General features: G+C 48.4%; 2 protein-coding genes across 2 annotated transcripts in view; both read left to right on the forward strand.

Moving 5' to 3' along the window:
- The first annotated feature begins 206 nt into the window (after positions 1–206).
- On the forward strand, positions 207–13,013 carry mtr (5-methyltetrahydrofolate-homocysteine methyltransferase). Its single transcript, XM_047032313.1, has 33 exons — positions 207–404; positions 1,636–1,853; positions 2,203–2,292; positions 2,525–2,594; positions 2,696–2,788; positions 3,226–3,332; positions 3,416–3,475; positions 3,851–3,945; positions 4,182–4,282; positions 4,458–4,519; positions 4,607–4,674; positions 4,829–4,908; positions 5,002–5,114; positions 5,350–5,490; positions 5,593–5,778; positions 5,862–6,041; positions 6,158–6,274; positions 6,379–6,519; positions 6,630–6,719; positions 6,811–6,963; positions 7,110–7,217; positions 7,504–7,604; positions 8,432–8,499; positions 8,680–8,800; positions 8,883–8,964; positions 9,266–9,364; positions 9,471–9,546; positions 9,637–9,792; positions 9,907–10,103; positions 10,201–10,401; positions 10,610–10,802; positions 10,994–11,106; positions 11,236–13,013. Exons 1-33 carry the CDS (start codon positions 368–370, stop codon positions 11,320–11,322), a joined length of 3,804 nt encoding a protein of 1,267 aa, XP_046888269.1. The 5' UTR covers positions 207–367; the 3' UTR covers positions 11,323–13,013.
- Positions 13,014–13,287: 274 nt separating this feature from the next.
- The window catches only part of ryr2a (ryanodine receptor 2a (cardiac)), a 91,417-nt gene continuing 82,385 nt past the window's right edge, over positions 13,288–22,319 (forward strand). Inside the window, exon 1 of the mRNA XM_047032379.1 lies at positions 13,288–13,356. Within this exon, the coding sequence (XP_046888335.1) occupies positions 13,309–13,356 (48 nt within the window). The 5' untranslated portion in view covers positions 13,288–13,308. The remainder of the gene's footprint in view (positions 13,357–22,319) is intronic.

Below are 22,319 nucleotides of genomic sequence, written 5' to 3' on the forward strand. Positions count from 1 at the left end.
GAGTAAGGGGATTTCAGGTCATTTAGGGAAGATAATAAACATTCTGTAGCAGTGAGGAGCTGCTACAGAAGGTTTGCCATCTTTAAAAGTAGGATAGATAGTATTGAACCTCACATTTTGTGGAAACATTGTATATAGTTGGCGTTTGGACTTAATGAACCTGTAGTTGGTTGCTCAATGAACCGGAAGCATGCGCAGTCGTAGAAGTTGTATGGGCTAGTAGTACTTAGAGGTTTTTGCGTGTCCCATAGATGGACATGGACTAGAACGAGGTGTCAGGACCTTTGCCTTGTGTTGGACAAGGTTGCTCGCCGCTTGTGGTTGTGAGATTAGGTTGAGGATTGTTCAAAAAAGAATCATTGCAGCCATGGGTCCGACCATTCATGACATTTCAACAAAACCAGGTAAACAAAGCTGGCATGCAGATAAATTTACTAGGACTACATGTCTACTTTCTGTCTACGTCCCTGTACGTCCGTACAAGGACGTGTCGTATATAGCTAGCGTGTCGTATATAGCTAGCTAGCCATATAAGCTACATTAGTTGATGGCATGGCATATAACCCTGATTTAGCCAGCTAATATATGTCAGAAAATTTAGCTAGTACTAGCTAATCTGCGCTGTAGTGGAATAGCTACATTGCAAGGCTTCCAATGGAACTCAATTTAGAAAGTTATAGTCAATCTGTCAGCCTAGTTAGTCTATTTACCTTTCTTACTGTGTTTGATACGGCTAGTGTTAAAGTGGGTAAATATAGCTAGCCAGTATACAACCACGTGAATTTCACTTCGTGTAGTTAGACAGCTGTTTAACTACTTAGCTACTAGCCACAATGTAACTAGTTCCAGGCAGTAGCTAGCTGTCTGGAACGCCTACTGCCTAGCTAGAACGTGCATTTTCTATTTTAAATGACATGTTTTTACTTTTGTTAGTGCTACTTTTGCTAACTAGACTATGACGTTAGCTAACTTGATACGAATAATTAGTTAGACAACACGTTAGACTGTGCTGTGGCTGAGCTGATAAATTGCAGTTGAAAAAGCATGGTAATTCACATGGCAAAGTTACATGCATTACCTTGCACTGTACTGTAGTCAATGGAAAAAAAAAGTAGGCTACTCACAGAAGCCTCTATTCAAAACATGCATACAGTAGCCATATTAGCTAGATACTTAGAGTTGTTTTAAATCAATCAGTTGCCAGGACTAAGAAGTAGCTAGATCATCAGCGACGACCTTCACCAGAGGGGAAGGGGAGTGAGGGAGAGGCCATTGATGTTGAGAGCATCATAGTTCCTACTGCACCTATGAGCCACCCAATCTCAGAACAGGTTGTTGCTAGGTAAAAAAAAAGTTTATCAAGACCACTTATCAGCTAGGGATCTAGATCTTTTCATTCATTAATTTATTCATTCATTAATTCATTCATAGAGATATGAATCAGACTTATTCAGTGACTTCCACTTTTTCATATCACAGCAACTTAAAATTTTCTGTGGAGTTTAGTGTTTGAAATGGTATTTATGTCAACCCAAATGCAAGTTTCACAGGACAACAGACCATCATCGTTTGATGGGATATATTGAATAATTGTTATACTGATGAATCAATGGGTTACCTGGGGAATTTCCTCAGGGGCCAGCAGCAAGTGTCCGCTGGAGGACGAGTTGCGGGCGTTGCTGCAGCAAAGGATCATGGTCCTAGATGGCGGCATGGGCACCATGATCCAACAGAAGAACCTGGAGGAGGAGCACTTCCGGGGGGAGGAGTTTAAAGACCACGCCCTCAGTCTTAAGGGCAACAACGACCTCCTAAGCATCACCCAGTCTGATGTAATCTACCAAATACACAAGGTAAGAAGCAAGGAGAAACAACTGACAGCCACATTAGATATGGTGGTTACAGCCCAACATCCACTACACAAGAAAAGTTACTTTCACTAAGTATGTTTACCCAGTAAATCTATCAAATACAATATGCAGCCATCCTTTGATTGTCCTGTAATGGGCCCAGGTCAGACTTGGTGTGGAATAAAGAACAAAAAGCAAGGAGACAAATAGATCAGGTCAATCTGTAATCATGAGCCCACAACAGGAGGCACTGACCGTGCAAAAGACAGGCAGAGATGACCCTATTGTGTGTTGAGCCCAGTATGATTAACCAGTCACATTCTTGTGTGTGTGTGTGTGTGTGTTTATTCAGGACTACCTGTTTGCTGGAGCAGACATAATCGAGACTAACACATTCAGCAGCACCAGCATTGCCCAGGCAGACTACGGTCTGGAACATATAGTAAGTTCTGTTGTCACTCCCTCAGCTTGACCTATGACCCCTAGACTGACCCCTGGACTGTACTGTTGGAGTGGTTGGCTTTGTCCTACAACGACAAATATAGTTCACTTCATTTATCATAATGCTAATTATGCCAAGCTGAATTCTAACCTATTGATTTATAAAACGTCATTATCCTAATCACAGCTCTCAAAAGTAGTTCATGTGATTGTGGTTCACATCATGTTCACAGGCGTACCGTCTCAACAAGACATCCGCTGAGATTGCAAGGAGGGCGGCCAATGACGTCACCAAACAGACAGGTATTCACAATAGTAAATTGTATAAAAGAGGGTTGTCACAAATGTTGTAAGACATGTTGTGTGCGTGTGTTTTAACTTTCTTCTTTGCTGTTAATCTGGAGGTTGTAAAAGATATGTGGCAGGTGCAGTGGGTCCCACCAATAAAACCCTCTCTGTGTCGCCGTCGGTCGAGAGACCAGACTTCAGGAACGTCAGTAAGACATCTAGACCTTCACCTGCCGTAGCAGCCATGTTTTGACCTGTTGAAAATCAGATAAAAAAATACTATTAATTACTTATATTCAAGACTTAACCCTTGTGTTATCTTCGAGTCATTGTGACCCTTCAGTCATTGTGACCCCCCACGTGTTGCGACAACTTGACCTCATACAAAAACAAAGTGTAGCATTATCTTGTTACTGTTAGGCTGTCTCACACCCCCCACAGTGCGAAGGTTAAAAGAAAATGCTTTTATTGTTTTTGTATTGGGTAAAGAGTGTGGCAGCAGAACGATGGGTCCGTTGTGAACCTTGGGGGTCATTGTGACCCGAAGGCAGCACAAGGGTTAAGTTAGGAATCTACATAATACTATACTTTCTGTGTAGTAATCATATTTGTGCGTGTGTGTGTGTCTGTCCCTGTTCCCCCATAGCTTTTGATGAGCTAGTGGTGGCCTATACAGAGCAGGTCAGAGGCCTACTGGATGGAGGAGCTGACATCCTGCTGGTGGAGACCATCTTTGACACTGCCAATGCCAAGGTAGCCCTCACATGATGCTTATCAGCTGTCAAACATAGACAGACTATCCGTAGTATTGACACGTTTGTCATCTATCTTTACAGGCAGCTCTCTTTGCCATTGACCAACTGTTTGAGAAAACGTACGAGCAAAGACCTATATTTGTAAGTATGGAGTTTCCATCTTTTGGATAAACGGTTATACAGTATGCCTGTATACTTTGGAGCTGTATATTTGATATCTCAGCATAAAATGGAACATTGTCACAGCCATACAGAGAGAGAGAGAGAGAGAGGAGAGAGAGAGAGAGAGAGGAGAGAGAGAGAGAGAGAGAGAGAGAGAGAGAGAGAGAGAGAGAGACAGAGAGAGACGAGAGAGAGAGAGAGAGAGAGAGAGAGAGAGAGAGAGAGAGAGAGAGAGGAGAGAGAGAGAGAGAGAGAGAGAGAGAAGAGAGGAGAGAGGAGAGAGAGAGAGAGAGAGAGGAGAGAGAGAGAGAGAGAGAGGCTGTTTACCCGGTGGCCCTCTTGTCCTGTTGTCAGATCTCAGGAACTATCGTGGACAGGAGTGGCCGTACTCTGTCCGGACAGACAGGAGAGGCCTTTGTGATCAGTGTGTCTCATGCCAAGCCCCTTTGGTGAGTCAGTGGGCCTGATGAAGAAATGATTATGGGATGTAGTCTGGAATGCCCCTCCACAAATCATGTCCCAGAGACCTATCAACAGAATTAAATCTCTGAAAAGTTCAATGTAATGGATTGAAGGATAATGTATTGAAAAGTCCCCCAGTCTAGACTGTTACTTGTTGAATCCTAATCCCAGTTTGGTGAGCCTGAATGAGTTGAAAGCATGGTGAACTGTGTGTGTGTCCTAGTATTGGGTTAAACTGTGCCCTGGGTGCCACAGAGATGAGGCCGTTCATTGAGGCCATAGGGAAGAGCACCACTGCCCTGGTCCTGTGCTACCCCAACGCAGGTGAACCTTCTCCCTGGCCCAAGGCTTAGTAACATCTGCCTCTACACACTGGTCTCTACAAATAGAAATACAGTATCTACCTGACCTCTCCAGTTAGATACTTGTTTAACCAACTGACTTTCTGACTGTTTTCTTTGACCTTGTCTGTGTGTCTCTCTGTCTGTCTGTATTCCAGGTCTACCCAACACATTTGGTGGATATGATGAGACTCCAGAGTTGACAGCCTCACATATGAAGGTAGCTTTCAAGTACAAATATTGCAGTCCACTTGTAACCCTCTTGACAATACTTTTCTTGATCACAGGCTATTCTCTGTCATTGTAGGACTTTGCAATGGATGGTCTGGTGAACTTGGTTGGAGGTTGTTGTGGAACCACACCAGCACACATAAGGTAACTATGGAAACAGTTCACTAAGACTACAGACCCTACCTTATCACGGCCCTTTTCTGTTTAGTCTCTTACCCTATGTTGTTACTTCCTTTTAACTTCCTCTCATTCTCTCTATCTATCTTTCTTCTATTCCCTTCTCCTCCTCTCTGTTCAGGGCCATTGCTGAGGGAGTAAAACACTGCCACCCCAGAGTGCCCCCTACTGACGTGTTCCAGGACTACATGCTACTCTCAGGTTACGATGCGTACAGCTGGTGTGGAGCAGTGACATGTTGAATACTGACAAGCTTATTAAATGTATATTGTGTCTCTCTTCTGTGTGCTGCAGGCCTGGAGCCCTTCAGGGTAGGACCCTACACTAACTTTGTCAACATCGGAGAGCGCTGCAACGTGGCAGGGTCGAGGAAGTTTGCCAAGCTGATTATGGCCGGAGCCTACGAGGTTCGATAAGCTCGGCATCCACATTGAATCACCTTGCTGTTCAGATTTCACATGACGCTCAAATACAACTTGACCTTTACAAGATGTTTTTTTTCAGACAAAATCATAGCAATTCTCCTCTAAAGTATAACTAAATGTGAATCCTGACTGAAGAAAAAATGAGCAGTACAACAGTGTAATCTGCCCATCCTGATGTGTGAGGGTGCTCTAATGTGTGTCCTATGTGGCCTTTCAGGAAGCTCTCAGCATAGCCAAGACCCAGGTGGAGATGGGGGCCCAGGTTCTGGACATCAACATGGACGAGGGCATGCTGGAGGGACCTGCGGCCATGGCCCGCTTCTGCAAGCTCATCTCTTCAGAACCAGACATCGCCAGGGTGAGAACCGGACCGATAGAACTTAGACCTTACCATGTGATATCTACCTTCACACACCCAGTATCCCTTACCCCATGCGACCCTACCCCCCCCCTTACCCAGGTGCCCCTGTGCATCGACTCGTCAAACTTTGCGGTGATCGAGGCGGGGCTGAAGTGTTTCCAGGGAAAGTGCATCGTCAACAGCATCAGCCTGAAGGAGGGAGAGGAGGAGTTCCTGCAGAGGGCCACCACCGTGAGGCGCTACGGGGCTGCCGTGGTGGTCATGGCCTTCGACGAGGAGGGACAAGTGAGCGACCTCTGGGTCCTAACACCCCCCCTACTACCTGACTCCTCACAGTCAGAGGGACTCATAAGTTTGTCTCCTCTCAGGCTACAGAGACAGATCGCAAGGTGGAGATCTGCTCCAGAGCTTATCACCTCCTGACCAGCCGGGTGGGTTTCAACTCCAACGACATCATCTTCGACCCCAACATCCTGACCATCGGGACGGGCATGGAGGAACACAGCATGTACGCCATCAACTTCATGAAAGCAACACGGCTGATCAAGGTGCTGATGGAACTTGACGTACTGCAAAAGACACACTGGAACTGAACTGCATCATTGTTTGGAAAAACGGTGTGGTTGGCGCTTGTCAAATTGTGTGTGTGTGTGTGTGTGCGTAGGAAACGTTGCCAGGCGCCCGGGTCAGCGGAGGTCTGTCCAACCTGTCCTTCTCTTTCCGGGGCATGGAGCTCATCAGAGAAGCCATGCATGGAGCCTTCCTCTACCACGCCATCAAGGTACCCCACACACCACACACACACTCAAAACTCACACACACTCCTTGAAACGAACAAGTGTGGCCACACACCCGCGCCCCATCCTGTCCCCTGCTGTCCCTCAGGATGGGATGGACATGGGCATAGTGAACGCTGGCAGCCTGCCGGTGTATGATGACATAGACCAGGAGCTGCTGTTGCTGTGTGAGAACCTCATCTGGAACAGAGACCCTGAAGCCACGGAGAAGCTACTGCTGTACGCTCAGGTCCGTTTGAACTGCACACACACACACACGTACTGCTATGTATAATATGCGGACAATACACCAGTTGTCTGACTATACTGAGTGAGATCTCAACAGCCTCTTGTTTTCAGAACAATGCCAAAGGAGGGAAGAAGGTCATCCAGACGGATGAGTGGAGAGAGGGAACGGTGGAGCAGAGGCTGGAATACGCCCTCATCAAAGTACGCTAGCTGGAACACTCTACAGGTCCCTGTCTGTCCCAAACACAAGCTCAGCCTTGTGCATCATTCACCGTGTGTGTGTGTGCAACAGGGCATAGATAAGTATGTGGTGGAGGACACAGAGGAGGCGAAGGCCCAGACGGACCTGTACCCCCGTCCGCTCCACGTCATTGAAGGGCCACTCATGAGCGGCATGAAGGTTGTGGGAGACCTGTTTGGAGCCGGAAAGATGTTCCTGCCACAGGTACACTGTGTGTCTGCAACTATGTGTGAAAGACAAACAGGGCTAATGATTCGGTTTATTTTTGGAAACACATGATGAATGGATAGTTTGGGAAATTATCAAGATCACGTCAAACTAATGAGGCCTGTGAATGTGTGTGTTTGTAGGTGATCAAGTCGGCCCGTGTGATGAAAAAGGCTGTGGGCTACCTGATCCCCTTCATGGAGAAGGAGAGGGAGGCCATGATGGCAGCATCGGGATCCACAGAGGAGATGGTCAGCCACACAACCCACACCCTACACCCTACACCACACACCACACACCCTACACCCCACACCCTACACCACACACCACACACCCTATACCCTATACCCTACACCCCACACCACACACCCCACACCCCACACCCTACACCCCACACCCCACACCCCACACCCTACACCCCACACCCCACACCCTACACCCCACACCCTACACCACACACCCTACACCTAACTGAGGAGCAGGAGGTCCCTGCAGCCTGGTCTTGTGGTCTCACACGCCGTCCCCTCCTCCCTCCAGGACCCCTACCAGGGCACCATCGTGCTGGCTACCGTGAAGGGAGACGTCCATGACATTGGCAAGAACATCGTAGGCGTGGTGCTGGGGTGCAACAACTTCAGGTGGGGGGGGGGGGGGGGGGGGGCGGCACTGTTTCAGTACAGCACTGTTTCAGTACAGCAGCAGCACTATTATGTGACAGTCAAGCCACGCAATAGCAGTCCTCCGTCTGTAAGAAAATACGCTACTGTTGCTATTGGGCTGCACTATCCACCTATAGGGAGGGGAGATCGGCGGGCGGGGATTAGTGGTGCATGCAGCAGCATCCATCTAAGCAAAGCTGTCTGATGTTGTGATGCAGGGGAATATGTTTCCATGACGAACCTGAGTGGATGGCGAGCTTGTAAACGGGCCTTTCTTCCCATCAGTGAGCAGGGCTAACGGCTGCCACAGAGGGAGATTTGTTCGGCTTAGAGACGGAAGTCGCGATGCGATGCCGAGGACAGCCTCCAATCTGATGGCTCAGTAAATAGCATCCATCAGAGGGGAAGGCTAGCTGTCACCGAGGTAGAGGTGGAGGGGGAGAAAATGAAAGGAGAGAGGGATGAAAAGGAAGAGCGACATTGAGTTCTAGTTCCAATGGACTAAGAAGGGCGAAGCAGGGAGAGAGCAGTTTTGCTATTGCTGTCTGGAGTAATGGGGTGGTATTGGTTTAGCGAAACAAGCAGCGCTGCCCTAGGGGGTCCACTCCTGCCCTTACGCTTCATGTGTGGAATAGGACTCAATCTGCTGCCTCTGCAATAACTGGTGTGAGCTGGGCTTACTGTAAGAGAGAGAGAGTGTGTATGTGTGTGTGGGGAGGGGGGGGGAGTGGACTAGCGTTACCAGTATCATTAGGTGTGTGTGTTTCCTGGTGTATTAACCCTGCCTTGTCCCCCTCCTGGGTTAGAGTCATTGATCTGGGGGTCATGATCCCATGTGACCGTATACTGAGAGAGGCCATCGACAAGAAGGCAGGTGGGTCTGGCCCAGTAGGTCCTGATGGAACTCTGGGTTTCTGCATGTGTCTGCTTGTGTGTGTGTGTGAAGCACAATGACAATGTTCTGGTCAGTGAGAGCAGATCAGTTTGTTAGGGAACTCGAATGATGTGGAGTAAGGGAATAACGTAAGGACCTGTGTGTGCGCTTTTGGTCCAGATATCATCGGCCTGTCTGGTCTGATCACCCCTTCCCTGGATGAGATGATCTATGTCGCCAAGGAGATGGAACGGCTAGGCATGAGGACCCCTCTGCTCATAGGGGGGGCCACCACTTCCAAGTAATTGACCACACACACACATTTTACATCACATGTTCAGACATTTGTCAACTGACTCTTTTTGTGTGTGTGTTTGTGACAGGACCCATACAGCTGTTAAGATTGCACCTCGCTACAGTTCCCCTGTGGTGCATGTTCTGGATGCTTCTCGGAGTGTGGTGGTGGTATGTAGCTCCATCCGGATAGATAAACTCTAGCTACAGGAGCACGTGAGGCCAGGGCAAGTATGCTTGATACAACAGAAAGTGTTTGCATGTGTGTATGTGTGGTACTGTTACACCTGATGACTCCCACTGGATTGAAACGGCATCGCCCTTCCTGTCCATGGCCCACTCTGGGCTTCACGCCCTCAACACCTCACCTGAAGGAACACAAAGGCGCTCTCTCCCTCTCTCCCCTCTCAAGCTCCGCCTCTCTCTAGGTGTCTCTCTCAATACGAGCCTTCTCTTTCTTTTCCTCCTGCAGTGCTCTCAGCTCCTGGACCAGAACATGAGGGAGGAGTACTTTGAGGAGGTGACGGAGGAGTACGAGGAGGTCAGACAGGACCACTACGACTCCCTCAAGGTGGGGATGGACGGATGGATGGAAGGATGTACTGTTTCGCTGTTTACTGTCTCTTTTATTCTCTTATTCTCTCCTTATGCCCCTCCCTCCATGTTGCTCTCCTCAGGAGAGACGCTACCTGTCTTTAAGCCTGGCTAGGGAGAAGGGCCTACGCACTGACTGGCACTCCCAGCCAAGACCAGGCAAGACTCTTCTTATTTGCCTGTTAGCTGAACTGTCATCTGGTGTTGCTCCCCTGAACCTCTCTTGATCTCATCTCTCCTGACTTGTAGTGTGTCCTCAGTTCCTGGGAACAAAGGTGTTTGAGTCGTACGACCTGCGCCGCCTGGTGGACTACATTGACTGGAAGCCTTTCTTCGACATCTGGCAGCTGCGGGGGAAGTACCCTAACAGAGGTTACCCCAAGATCTTCAAAGACAAGACCGTGGGTGAGGGCAGACAAAGCGCTAGCTGGCCTCCCTCTGAGACGTCTCAGAGCTCCATACCAGCCCAGGCACCTTCTGCTTCCTGAATATTCATGAGCGCCTTGCTTTGATTGACAGGTGTGGAGGCCAGACGGGTGTTTGACGATGCTCAGAGGCTGCTTAATAGGTTGATTGACAGCCGGGGTCTTCAGGGGCAGGGCTTGGTGGGCTTCTGGCCTGCCCAAAGCGTCGGTGACGACATCCACGTGTATGCTAGTGATGCCACTACTCTCTGTAGCCAACCGGTGGCCAAGTTCCACGGCCTAAGACAGCAGGTGAGGGAGGGGGGGCAGAGATTTCCCAGTTCCAACCATCTGCCCTGATGACGTAGTCATATTTAAAGTGTGTGTGTGTATGTGTGTATCCATGCAGGCGGAGAAGGACTCTTCCAGTTCGGACCCCTACCTGTGCCTGTCTGACTTTGTGGCTCCCCGGGACAGTGGCGTGCCTGACTACGTGGGCATGTTCGCCGTGGGCGTGTTTGGGGCGGAGGAGCTGAGTCGACTGTTTGAGGGTCAGGGAGATGACTACAGCAGCATCATGGTGAAGGCCCTGGCTGACCGACTGGCTGAGGTACCCATGATTTGTCACTATTTCTGTCTCTCTCTCGCTCTCTCTCTCTTTCCATCTGCCCCCTTTGCCTTGTGCTCTTGTGTAGTCAAACACTCATACACAAGGATTGCGTTATAAAATTGCGTAAACTCCGTAACAATGTCACTTTTGGAGATTCTATAGAAAAACATACCATTCAACCATGACCCTCCGCCCTCACTTTCTCCAGGCGTTTGCTGAGGAGCTTCATGCCCGTGTTCGTAAGGACCTGTGGGGCTACAGCTGTGAGGAGGAGCTCCACGCAGAGGAGCTCCACAGGGTCCACTACAAGGGCATCAGGCCGGCGGCAGGCTACCCCAGCCAGCCCGACCACACGGAGAAGACCACCATGTGGAGGCTGGCTGCTGTGGAGGAGAAAACCGGTATGACCGCACGACGCAGGATACACAATCTGAGTTTTCAGACAGTGCATCTTTTTATCCCACAGGGAATAAGAGGGGAATCCCCCCAAAAAACAACAGTAGAATCAAGTGAAAGAACATGAAACCTTTCATCCCCTGTAAATAAACCCAGGCTTTCATGACTGTTGTTTGGGTGGTGTTCCTCTCCCCAGGTATTTGCTTGACTGAGTCTCTGGCCATGACCCCGGCGGCCTCTGTCTCTGGCCTCTACTTCTCCAGCCCCAAGGCCTCCTACTTTGCTGTGGGAAAGATCACCAAGGAGCAGGTACCGCATGACACCAAGTTTACACGTGTGATATGGAGACATGTACAGTATCTGAAGTGGTGGTCTCAGTACTATCAGAGACGGGGAATGAGATTGAGATCGTGTTGACATTCTGTTGTCTGTGTCCAGGTGCAGGACTATGCTGAGAGGAAGGAGATGGTGATCTCAGAGGTGGAGAGGTGGCTGGGGCCCATCTTGGGCTACGACACAGACTGATGACCCTTGACCCTACACCTTGTACCCTGCACACCACAACCTACACACTACGCACACACAGCCTACACCTTATGCCCAAGGATGAAGAGGTGTGATACTGGATCCAACCCATTTCACTAAACACTGTGTCTGTAAACCTACGCCCAGGGGCTGACTCCAGCTACAGCTACGTCTTTGGGCTTTTGCCCAACGTTTTCCCCGTTTCAGTCTCTTGTGTATTACAATATAGAAAAAGGTCTAGCCTGTACCCCAGGCCTGCTGAAGTGGACGAGACTGCTGTTCACAATGCATCACCTCCTGATGGAAATAGTCCAGCAGGTCAGTTGAGTCGAAACACTTCATCCGAGCCATATTGCTGAGTGGGATTCTCAGTGGAAATACATGACCAGTATTTCAGGATGATTTGAGCACTGCTTAGGGACATTGTTTTCCTCATCAGTAGCTGTGGCCAGTGTTTCTTTTATGGTCTATCAAGATTGTTTCATATTTGCAGGGCTTTTAACTGCAATGCTTGTCATTATCGTCCAGTGGAATGTTCCCCCTGGAATGTTCCTGTGTGATAAGTGGCACAGTTACTGAAGGTGTTTTATATCATGCCCGCTACACTTTGCATACTGCTTTAGTTCTTGTGAAGGCCTTCGATTTGAATTGGACCCTTTGAGTTTTTCCTTTAATTGCTGTTGGCCTACACTTAATGATTCATAATTGAGATAGAAAGCTTTGTAGGGCTTAAAATGGGATTATAAAACTGAAATGGCCCACTCCTAATACCAGCACAATTTACTATACCCTAGACCCTACACCATAGACCCTACACCATAGACCTTACACCATAGACCCTAGACCCTACATGCCAGACACAGTTCCATTGGCTCTGCCTCTACTGCTCTTGCCAAAGTTCAGCTTGGACCCACTGAGGCGTGGTCAGTCCTGCCCCCTGCTGCCAGTACTGTGGCCCAGCCTGACGTGACTAGCGCTCCACTGGACCTTAACACACTGCAGGTCCATGTGGTCCTCTGTTCCACTGAAGCCTTCTTTACACCCATTGTCTTAACTTGAACCTGGACTTTAGGGTTTGTTCCATTAGCTCACCTGATGCTCTCAAATCGGGCTGCAAAGCCCCACCAGTCTGGTGGACTAAGATAGCCCAATCAAAGGTTCCTGTTGACTGGGAACGACACTCTTTTTTTGGTTCATGTTTTAATCAGTCACAGTGATTTTAAACTCCCATGCTTTATTTAAGGTGGTAGATGTTTCTTATTTTCTAAAATGATTTTGTTTATGACAGACAAATGCATAGATGATAATCTATTTTAATCAGTGTTTTATTTGATCTAGCTGCCTAGAGTATTGCATATACATGTCATGACCAGTTTTACTTGGAGGATGAATCAGAAATTGCCTGTTGACAGCCTGATTGGTTGTTAAATAACATATTTTGAGGTTGCATTAAACTTGCATGGTTTTGTGGAACAGTTTGATTCATGGTTGTGTTTAGCCAAATTGTTTTATGAGGAAATGAATAGTATTATCATTATGAAAACTTCAAATTCATGTGTCACAATATGTCTTATAGAAAATGTACTGACCAACGCTGCTCAGGTCAAAGATTTTCAACTGGATTGTCCATTTCATTGTCATGAATGAATTTGATCTTAAATAAAATAAAATGTATAGCGTCCAGCACATCTTTCCACTCGCTTGCTTTTGTGTTGCTGTCGTTTCTTTATTGAAGTCATCACATATTTGCACCCAGGCTGTTACTGCATCTACCTGTTGTGATCCTGCCCATTTTTTCAAATTGACCGGAAGAGGGAGCAAAGTGATCAACATCCCAGCACGCGCGCACACACACACCTGCACAACTCCTCCCTTCGAGTGTGCGAGCCGTCCAATGACCGTGCGGCAGTGCGTATTCACTACACCGCTTCATCAGTCGACCTGCCGCCTCCTCTTCTCCACAACTCCGTTTATCCACGGGCAACCATGGCTGAAGGAGGAGAAGGCGAGGATGAAATCCAGTTCTTACGAACTGTAAGTGCTTATAGATAATGTAATCATGCCAGCTGAATGTTTTGTTAGCCTCCGACTAAATCAATACATGGCATCTATGTGTTCTGTCTATGGCTGTTGATGGGATTTACCGCAAGCTGCGACGAGCGCATTACAATTGACAGTTTATGTCGTCCGTCTTATTTATTAGTCATTTAGTTATCATGATGTTGACAGATGGTGAATACGATACGTCATGTGTTTCACTTGAACTGAGTGATTGCGGCTGTTTCTGAGGCTACCGTGGGCGACGTGAAGGATGGAGCTGCGCCGGTTGGTGTTGGGGAGTGTTATAGCTGATATTTTGGTAGACATTATGTTAATAATAGTAGAGCAATACAAAAGATGTGGCTATAGCCTTAGTAGCCACTGCTCTACATTTTTTGAGTTACGTCTACCTGAGTTGAGCTGTTGCGGTGTCCATCCCCATACTTTGCCTCAATTGTTTTTTGGGGGGTGAGGGGAGGGTGTGCGGGTGAGTAGAGCGGAGTCCGATCGCACTGCGGAGCAGCGGCTCTCTACATGCCTTGAGACCCGCAGTTTTGACAGCGAGCTAGCAGTGGGTCGTGAATGTGAAATCCTGTAGCATCTGAACACTTCAACAATAGGCTATCTCAGATAGCCTATCTGCCTCCAACTGTTGATCACAGCCAACGATCATTTTGTGTATTCTCTGTTATTGTGCTGTACGCTCTGCAGCTCTGCACTGCATGTTCAGCCACACGGTGTTAAACAATGGTGACAGTACTTATAATCTCAGGTCTTTTTCCTCACTGTCTATACAGTAGGTGTAGATGTTTGGTTGTATAGTACACGATTATTTATTCAGATTCGTCCATATGCACTGTAGCCTACATACTATATACTAGGCTAGGATCTGCAGCCCCCAGTAGCCGATGTGATGACTGCAATATGATGCCATCTCAGTTGTTTTGAAAATAACACATCATGTTGTTGTCAATATTGGTCAGACATGTTGGCATCCAGACTAGTGGGGGCAATATGCTCTAAACTGCTGTTGCCTCCCCCCCCCCCCCCCCCCCCACACACACACACTCACTCTTCCTCTGCCCCCTCTCTCTCGTTGTCTCTCTCCATCCATAAAGCCGTGTTGCAGCTTGACTTCTAATGCAGGAGATGGGATCGATATCAGATTGCCTGTGTCTGCTGATGGCTGAACAGACTCTGAAGACAGCCAGGGAGGTGGTGGTCCAGAAATCATAACAAGCGACAGTTTGTTTCTAGACCCCAATCCTTACCCCTCTCTTACTGTACTCCCCCCCCCCCCCCCCCCCCCCCCACAGACACACACAGACACACACACAGACACACACACAGACACACAGACACACACACAGACACACACACAGACACACACGCAGACACACACACAGACACACACACAGACACACACAGACACAGACACACACACACACAGACACAGACACACACACACAGACATCACATCCAGTGCTGTGCTGTCTCCACCTCAGCAGTGGATGGTGGGAGCAGGGAGCTCCACAGTTTCCTCGTATCAATGTTTAATGACTTCCCTCCCAGTTACATCAATGTTATGTCCTGGCTGGCCCAGTCTCCTTCTCATCCTCACATCTATCAGCTCCTCTTTCTCACTCCAGGGGGTCTGCCTGTGTGTCTGTCTGTCTGCTTGGCGTGGAGGCCTGCATTTTGTACTTATCTCATCCTTTGGGGGCGTTCTGTAGATGGCTAACTACCCTCCCCTCCCTGCCTTTCCCCCCACTGGTGCTATGTCTGGATACCTGGAGAAGTGCTGCTTTAATAACAGTGGTTTGGGTTGCCTACAGATCTGAGCCCTCCAGCACGGCCTATCTCTGTTGTCTTAATAGAGTTGCCGTGGCTGTGTGTGTGTGTGTGTGGCTGGCTGGATGCGCTGCAGTGCTGGAATGATTTACTTAGTCATTAAGGCCAGAGTGGACCAGGCTGCTGTGTGGTGCTTGGCCTGTCCTGCTGCAGACACTCTCCTCCAGCCCTGGTGTCAGAGTGCAGTCTCTCCCTCCTTCTATCCCCCTCCTGTACCTCTCTCTCTCTCTCTCTCTCTCTCTCTCTCTCTCTCTCTCTCTCTCTCTCTCTCTCTCTCTCTCTCTCTCTGTTGGGAACTTCCCTTCCCCTTTATTGCTTTGGTCATTCTTCTGTATCCCATGCCTCTTTCTCTATTTTCTCTGTCCCCCCCCCTTCCCTCCTTTCTCTCTCTTCGCTGAAGCAGCAACAGTCAGTCCATACAGCAGTAGCCATCAATCTAAGGGACGACTTTCACATTCATGTGCCACTGGTGATTCCATTGGAAAATCTGTGTGTATGCTCTGTGAATATATTGACACATCAATCCGAGGCCCCGTGCTTAGGAATAACATTAAACGGCTCTTATCGTCTGCCGAGATGCCTCAGGTGTGTGTGTGTGTGTGCGCATGTGTGTTTGTGTGTTGAGTGGGCTGAACAACATCCATCGCCGTTCACAGGCTATCAGCTTGGTGACTGCGTGTCCACAGGCCGGTATGGAAGTGTCAGCTCCCAGATGACAGTCGACATGAGTAGGAGCTCGGCATTACCACTGAGTTCTTTTTTTCTTTCTCACTGCTGGTTGGAATATCCACGACTCATCCTATATCATAATCATCCCTCAACAGTGGCGGGCATATTTACCAGGCCCTGGCAGTTTGGATAGAGGGCTACTCCAATTGATTTCGGAGTTAATTCCCTCTGGGCAGAGAAGCACGTTTGAAATCTTATTCATGTAGTCATAATCTGAGGGATGGGAGTTTGACAGAGGGTTGTCGGTTCAAATACCCCTGGGAACCCTGCTGAAGAGAAACATGGGGAGGCTGTGGAGCACTGCAATGGTGTCTGCGGTCTTTCTAAATCAATGTCACACACACACACACACATTCACACACTTTACAGAGGCCTCAGGCTGTAGCAGCAGTTATTTTGAGTCATGGAAAGAAGGATCAGTACCCCACTGCTGATATTTCTGTGGGAGGACAGTGCTCATGACTCACCAAAGATTCATCAGATACTCATCAGACACTCGTGTTAATAAACAGGAGAGCTAAGTAGTTCCTCTGGAGATACAGAGACCAAGGAAACCATGGGCTGGTCCTCGCTAGACCCTGACTGTAGCTCATTAGTTTGACAGAACTTTGAACCTCAGGCTCTGGCAAACCTAGCCCACTAAGCTAAAGCCTTAATGGACATCACAGGTCGTATGTACTCCCCTACCATTCTCGTATAGTCACCAAACCACATATACGGCATAAAAACTGCTCCTCCCCCAGGACTGTCTGGCTGCCTGGCAGATAGGAGGAGCCTCTTCCTGAGCTGCCCGTCAACGCCCCCCCCCCCCGCCCTCTCTCTCTCTCTTTTACTTTACAGTTACTGGACCTCTCTCTCTCTCTCTCTCTCTCTCTCTCTCTCTCTCTGTGTGTCCTGGTGGTCTGAGTCAAACTGAAGTTTATTGAGTGTTGCTATCAGGAGCCATCTAGCCCTGGTCTGTCCTGGCCACTATGTTCTCTCTCCCTGCTGGGGATTGTCTGGGAGACGTTGCCTGCATGCTGAGTAAGTTCCCACCGCCTGAGGCACACACACAGACACACATACCGCAGACAGAACACACACCATAGCACATCATGCATAGATACAAATAAACACAGGTCCATAGAGACCACAGCAACCTTAGTCCCTTTGGGATTAGAAAGAAAAAAATGTAAATGTCAATCTGGTTTTGTGTTCAGATTGAACATAAAGACTTCCACTTCTCCATTTCCTTCTAACCCCCCCCCCCCCCCACCCCAGTCTTATGTCTCTGCACCAGTGGCTATGAATGATTACAAGTGGGTCAAACACAATTAAAAAGTGTAGGCTAATGTCCCTGCTGAATAATTGAGCTGTGGTGTTGTGGCTGATCATGCGATTCATAATAAATGTTTGACAATGCACTTTTCCCCCCCAAGCCGGCTTACCAGCTGACCAGCCCTCCAGGAGGGCTATAAACAGGTTTAGGGGTGTGGGGTGTGTGTGGGGGGGGTTATGGGTGAAGAAGATGTGAAGACGTGGAGAGAGAATGGCCGGGTGGCTTTAGGACGAGGCAACAGGAAGGAGAGAGAGAGACCTGAAGCTAAGGTGGAGAGAGGGAGGGGCAGGGAGTTTGGAGAGGGATGGGGGGGAGAGGAGAGGGGGAGGAGACGTGTTGAGAAGGTTGAGGGAAAGAGCGAGAGAAATGGGGGAAGGTGAGAGTGAGTGGGAGGACAGCCCCCCTTGTAGAATCAAAGCTGAGCAGACTGGTAGTGGATTCCTTTGAAGCTCAACATGCTTTAAGCCTGACCTTTATGACTGATTGAAGGGCTTCGGACATGGGAGAGAGGACATGGAGAGATGGAGATAGTGGAGAGGAAAACAATGACCTTTTCCCACACAGAATAGTTTTACTGATATGCTTTTGTTTGTAATGCCTTTGGGGGTTCCAGGAAGCGGAAGATTAACGCAATAGAGAGGAGAGAAGTGAGGTGAAGATTTGGTAAAAGATATCTTACACTGTTAGAGCTGTAGATTGATTTACCACTCTAAGAATGTATCCTTATCCACTCCTAACATGCAGTATCAGAGAGACAGAGAAAGACAGAGACAGAGACAGGGAGAGATAGAGACAATAAAAACAATGGAGAAGGGAGAAGGATATAGAGAATAAGAGAGCTGACGAGAGAGAGACAGAGGCCACCCCTGGCTGTGGGTCAGGGGTTGCGTTGACCCTGTCAGTCGTGGTGAATCGTTGTGCCGTTGGCCATGGCTGCTGTTTACACCTGCTGTGCCCTAGCAGCTCCTGACAACCGCTCCCATCAGTCACCTCTCGCCCTTGCTGCCTGTCACACAATGGTGCTTAGCTAATGGCCGACGCGCGTTAGCTCATTAGCTCGTTAGCTCGCTAGCGCTGGTAGGACCTGAATGGGGAACTCCTCCCTCTCTCCATCTCCTCCTTCTTTCATTTATCACGGTAGCCTTGTGCGCCGGGTCAGGGCCGACCGTCTGGCCCCTTAAACAGCCATCTATGTGCAGATTGGGGGAGGTGCCATCCTCAACCAATCAGCCGTTGGTTACCAGGCGGTCTCTAGGCCACTTTGGGAGCAGAGCAGGTCAGGGTGGGAGGGTTGAAGAAGCTTCTAGTCCAGACACATCTGCAAGAACACAGTCAAGACTGGGAGAAGGGGAGTGAAGGAGGTGCATCTACACTGTCATTTCCTCCATCTCTCCATGTGTGCATGTGTGTGTGTGTTGGACAGAGATAAAGCATGTGTGTATGAACCACAGGTACTGCAGTACCTAGACCCAGGCCTATTAGAAGCATTCCATCAGGAACCAGGAGATCAATGAGCTATTGAATGACATCAAGCTAATTACACAGACAGAGAGACGGACAGACAGAGCAGTTGACTGTGCTGTGCTAGGCTAGATTCATCTGGACTGGACTATGCTGGACTGGACTGCGCTGGGCAGGACTATGCTACCCTGGGCCGGGCCGGGCCAGGCAAAGCTGGGTTAGTAGGTGTGTTATTTCTGCTGCACTGAGAACTTTGATACTAACCGTTCCGCCTGAGGAGGGAGGCGAAAGGGAGGAACACGAGAGGGATATGAGAACCAGAGAGTGCAGAGAGGGATAATGCTGACTGATGAGAGGGAGCACAAAGGCCAGCATTGAGGATAACTGGAGAATAGAGAAAGATAAATATGGGAGTGGGGCCTAGGTGTAAGGAGCTAGCCCTGTCAAGAAGATACCTGTCTCCTCCTCCTCCTCCCCTCTCTCTTGCTCTCTCTCTCTCTCTCTCTCTCTCTCTCTCTCTCTCTCTCTCTCTCTCTCTCTCTCTCTCTCTCTCTCTCTCTCTCTCTCTCTCTCTCTGTCCCTCTCTGTCTCTCTCTCTCTTTTCTTCTCTCTCTCTGCAGTGCTCTTATGTAATCTGATTGATCTCTGGGTAACGCTGCTCTTGGTGTGCAGACAGGAGGCAGCTGGAGAGGAAGGGAGGGGAGAGGCGAAGGAAGAGAAGAGAAAAGAGGAGAGGAGACAAGGGGAAAGGAGGGGAGAATAGAGGAAAAGAGAAGAGAGGAGAGGAGGGGAGGGGAGAGCAGAATAAAGGAGAACAGAGAAGAAAAGAGAGGAGAGGTTGGGTTAGGGAGAGGAGGGACTACAGAGAGAGAACACAGGAAAAAAAGAGAACATTGGAAGAAGAAGAGAATAGAGGAGCTTGCAAGTTACACTTTGATTGAAAAGAAATGGATCAGTCATCAGTCTCAGTGGACAGTCATCTATTCACATAAAAAAGGATTAAACAGGATTAGGTTTAAGACTACATCCAGTATTTGGGTAATTGGTATTACTGTACTTATATTAATATCCTCTCCTACTGTTAGGTTTAGGGCTGAATCTGGACTGTAGACCACTGTAAAGGGACATGTAGGTGTCACCTTCCCAATCACAAGTCCAGCTCTGTTTGTGTTGTAGGTACTGTAGACAGGAGTGAGTCATCGCCCAGTAAAATATTGTTCTAGGCCAACCTTTACTAAAGAAAAAAGTAGAAGGACACTTCACCCTCAACATTCAAGGCAACCTACATTTGAAGCATTGAGCCGAGGCAGAGACAGAGGCAGTGTTCTAGAGGCAGAGACAGAGGCTGTGTTGTAGAGGCTGAGGCAGAGGAAGTGTTTTAGAGGCAGAGACAGAGGTGGTGTCGTAGGGGTGAGGTGTTTAATGGGGTGTCAACCCTATAGCTCCTGTCTGTACAGCAATACTGGTTTGGACGGACGGTCAGAGATATTAATAGAAGACCTACCTACCTAGAATACAACAAATATGGAGGCTTTAGTGTTAGGTTAGGTGATAGTATTCCCAAGGTTCTTGTGCTCTCTTTGCAAAAAACTCAGTTCTCCTTCCTTGTTCTATTTCTCGATCGTAGCGGACATGGCGTGGTACCGTGTACTACCTTTGTTGAGGACAGTTGTTAGTCTGAGTTGGGAGACTAGGTTTCGAGTCCTCATGACAGTGCTTCGGACAGCTCGTCAGTGTTGTTAAATGGTTTTTCCTTACCACCTTCAAACTGTGTCTACCGAGGAATACCGATGAGGTATTGACTAGCTGCTGATATCTCCATAACGACCTTGAAGGGCCACTCTTCCACACTGGATGTGTTGAAATATTAACTGCCCATTTCTGCCATCTCCAGGTTATGTGTCCCCATCCTGACTGAGTGCCAGAAGTGACTCGATAATGACCATAGAGTGCATGTGTTAATTAATGCCTTGTGAAGTCAGCATGAAATCGGAAAATTGTAACGCTTTACTTTGGTTTGCAATTACATATTTAGTCTGTAGATCTACATATTGCATCTTCCATTTGTTAGGTGTCTTCTGAGGAAGTTGATTTACTTAAAGAGAAATTTGTATGTAAATAAACCATCAATCAACCTAAAAGCAGATTTTCCACTCTTAATCCTCCTACCAGATCCCAGCCATAAAAGTACATGTAACTACATGATCTATTTCTATCTAATGTCGTGCCCTGCCTGTATGAACCTTGCATGGAGGTTGGCCCTCCACCAAGCATGCCAGCCTCGCTAGCTCCCCCAGGCTGCCTGCTCCTCAGGATACTGTGTGTGTGTGGGGGTTCAGAGAGACAGAGCTCTACTCCCACACCTCCGCTTCTAGGAGATCCCAGTGTTTTCCAACCTGCTGGATATGCTCTCTTTCTCCCTCTCCCTCTCTCTGTCTCTGTCTCTGTCTCTGTCTCTGTCTCTGTCTCTGTCTCTCTCTCTCTCTCTGTCTCTCTCTCTCTGTCTCTCTCATACACATACACACGCAGCCGGCTGCTAGTTACATAAGACCAGTGTTGGCTCTAGCAGGTGAGCGAGGCAGCCCACTCTACACAGGCACTGCAGCACGGGGAAAAAGAGAGGGAGAGATGGAGAGATGGAGAATGTGATAGAAGGGAGAGATAGAAAAAATTGAGAAAACGGAGGAAGATGAAAAAGAGAACTGTGACCTGACACAGACAGAAAACGAAAGGTTTTGCGTTTGAGTCTTCTCTGCTTCAGGATCCGCCGGCCATGTTGTGCCCACCATGTTATGAAGCTCCACGTGCACGATGAAGCGTGCAGCTGAACCTGCCCCCCAGTCTCCCCAACCGTGAAGAGAGTCCACTAACGCAACACAGAGAAATATTGACTCCTGCAATTAATTATCTTCATCATATTGTTGTAACAACTTACTTTTCGCTGACGGGGGCGAAATAGCCTAATGTGCCAAGCAGTGCTGACCAGCTAGTGGTGTGCTCCACACACTGTATTAGAAGAATTATAGGGCCTGAGCTCCTCACTATATCACTGGGAGATGATTTATGGGGCTGAGTTGATGTTTTGATTAGTATTCCCAGCAAGCAGCTCCCTCATTGCAAGACCAGAGAAAGATAGGGAGAGAGAGAGAGCAAGCGAAAGAGATGGAAGGGGGAGAATGGCAGTGAAAGAGAAAGTGTGAGGAGCGAGCGAGTGGGAGGCGAACTGAGGGAAAGGGAGGTGAAGGACGATGGTGAATTCATAATAAGAACATGCTTTTGATGGACTGATACTCTCTCTCTCTCTCTCTCTCTCTCTCTCCCTCTCTCTCTCTCTCTCTCTCTCTCTCTCTCTCTCTCTCTCTCTCTCTCTCTCAGACACACACACACTTACTGAAAACACACAGTCAATGCTCAGCCCTCCTTTGCTGCCTAACCACACTTGTGTGTCTGGTCTCAGGGAACCAGGTGGACGACTGTTGTGTGTGTACAAACATGCACACAACCAAGCCAGCACAACATGAAGCACGCAGGATCAGCACACACATATTGGGATGCAGGCCACATCAAACAGAGACGTGGCCCAGCAGTGTGTGTGCAG

Source organism: Hypomesus transpacificus, chromosome 13 (assembly GCF_021917145.1).
Source record: "Hypomesus transpacificus isolate Combined female chromosome 13, fHypTra1, whole genome shotgun sequence".
Lineage (NCBI taxonomy): Eukaryota > Metazoa > Chordata > Actinopteri > Osmeriformes > Osmeridae > Hypomesus > Hypomesus transpacificus.

What these genes read in the sequence shown, in the direction of transcription:
- mtr (XM_047032313.1), top strand. Translation starts at nt 368, where the DNA reads ATGGGTCCGACCATTCATGACATTTCAACAAAACCAG. An exon ending in TGACAGCCTCACATATGAAG is followed by an intron (nt 4,520 to 4,606) that starts GTAGCTTTCAAG and finishes CTGTCATTGTAG; the next exon opens with GACTTTGCAATGGATGGTCT. An exon ending in ACCACACCAGCACACATAAG is followed by an intron (nt 4,675 to 4,828) that starts GTAACTATGGAA and finishes CTCTCTGTTCAG; the next exon opens with GGCCATTGCTGAGGGAGTAA.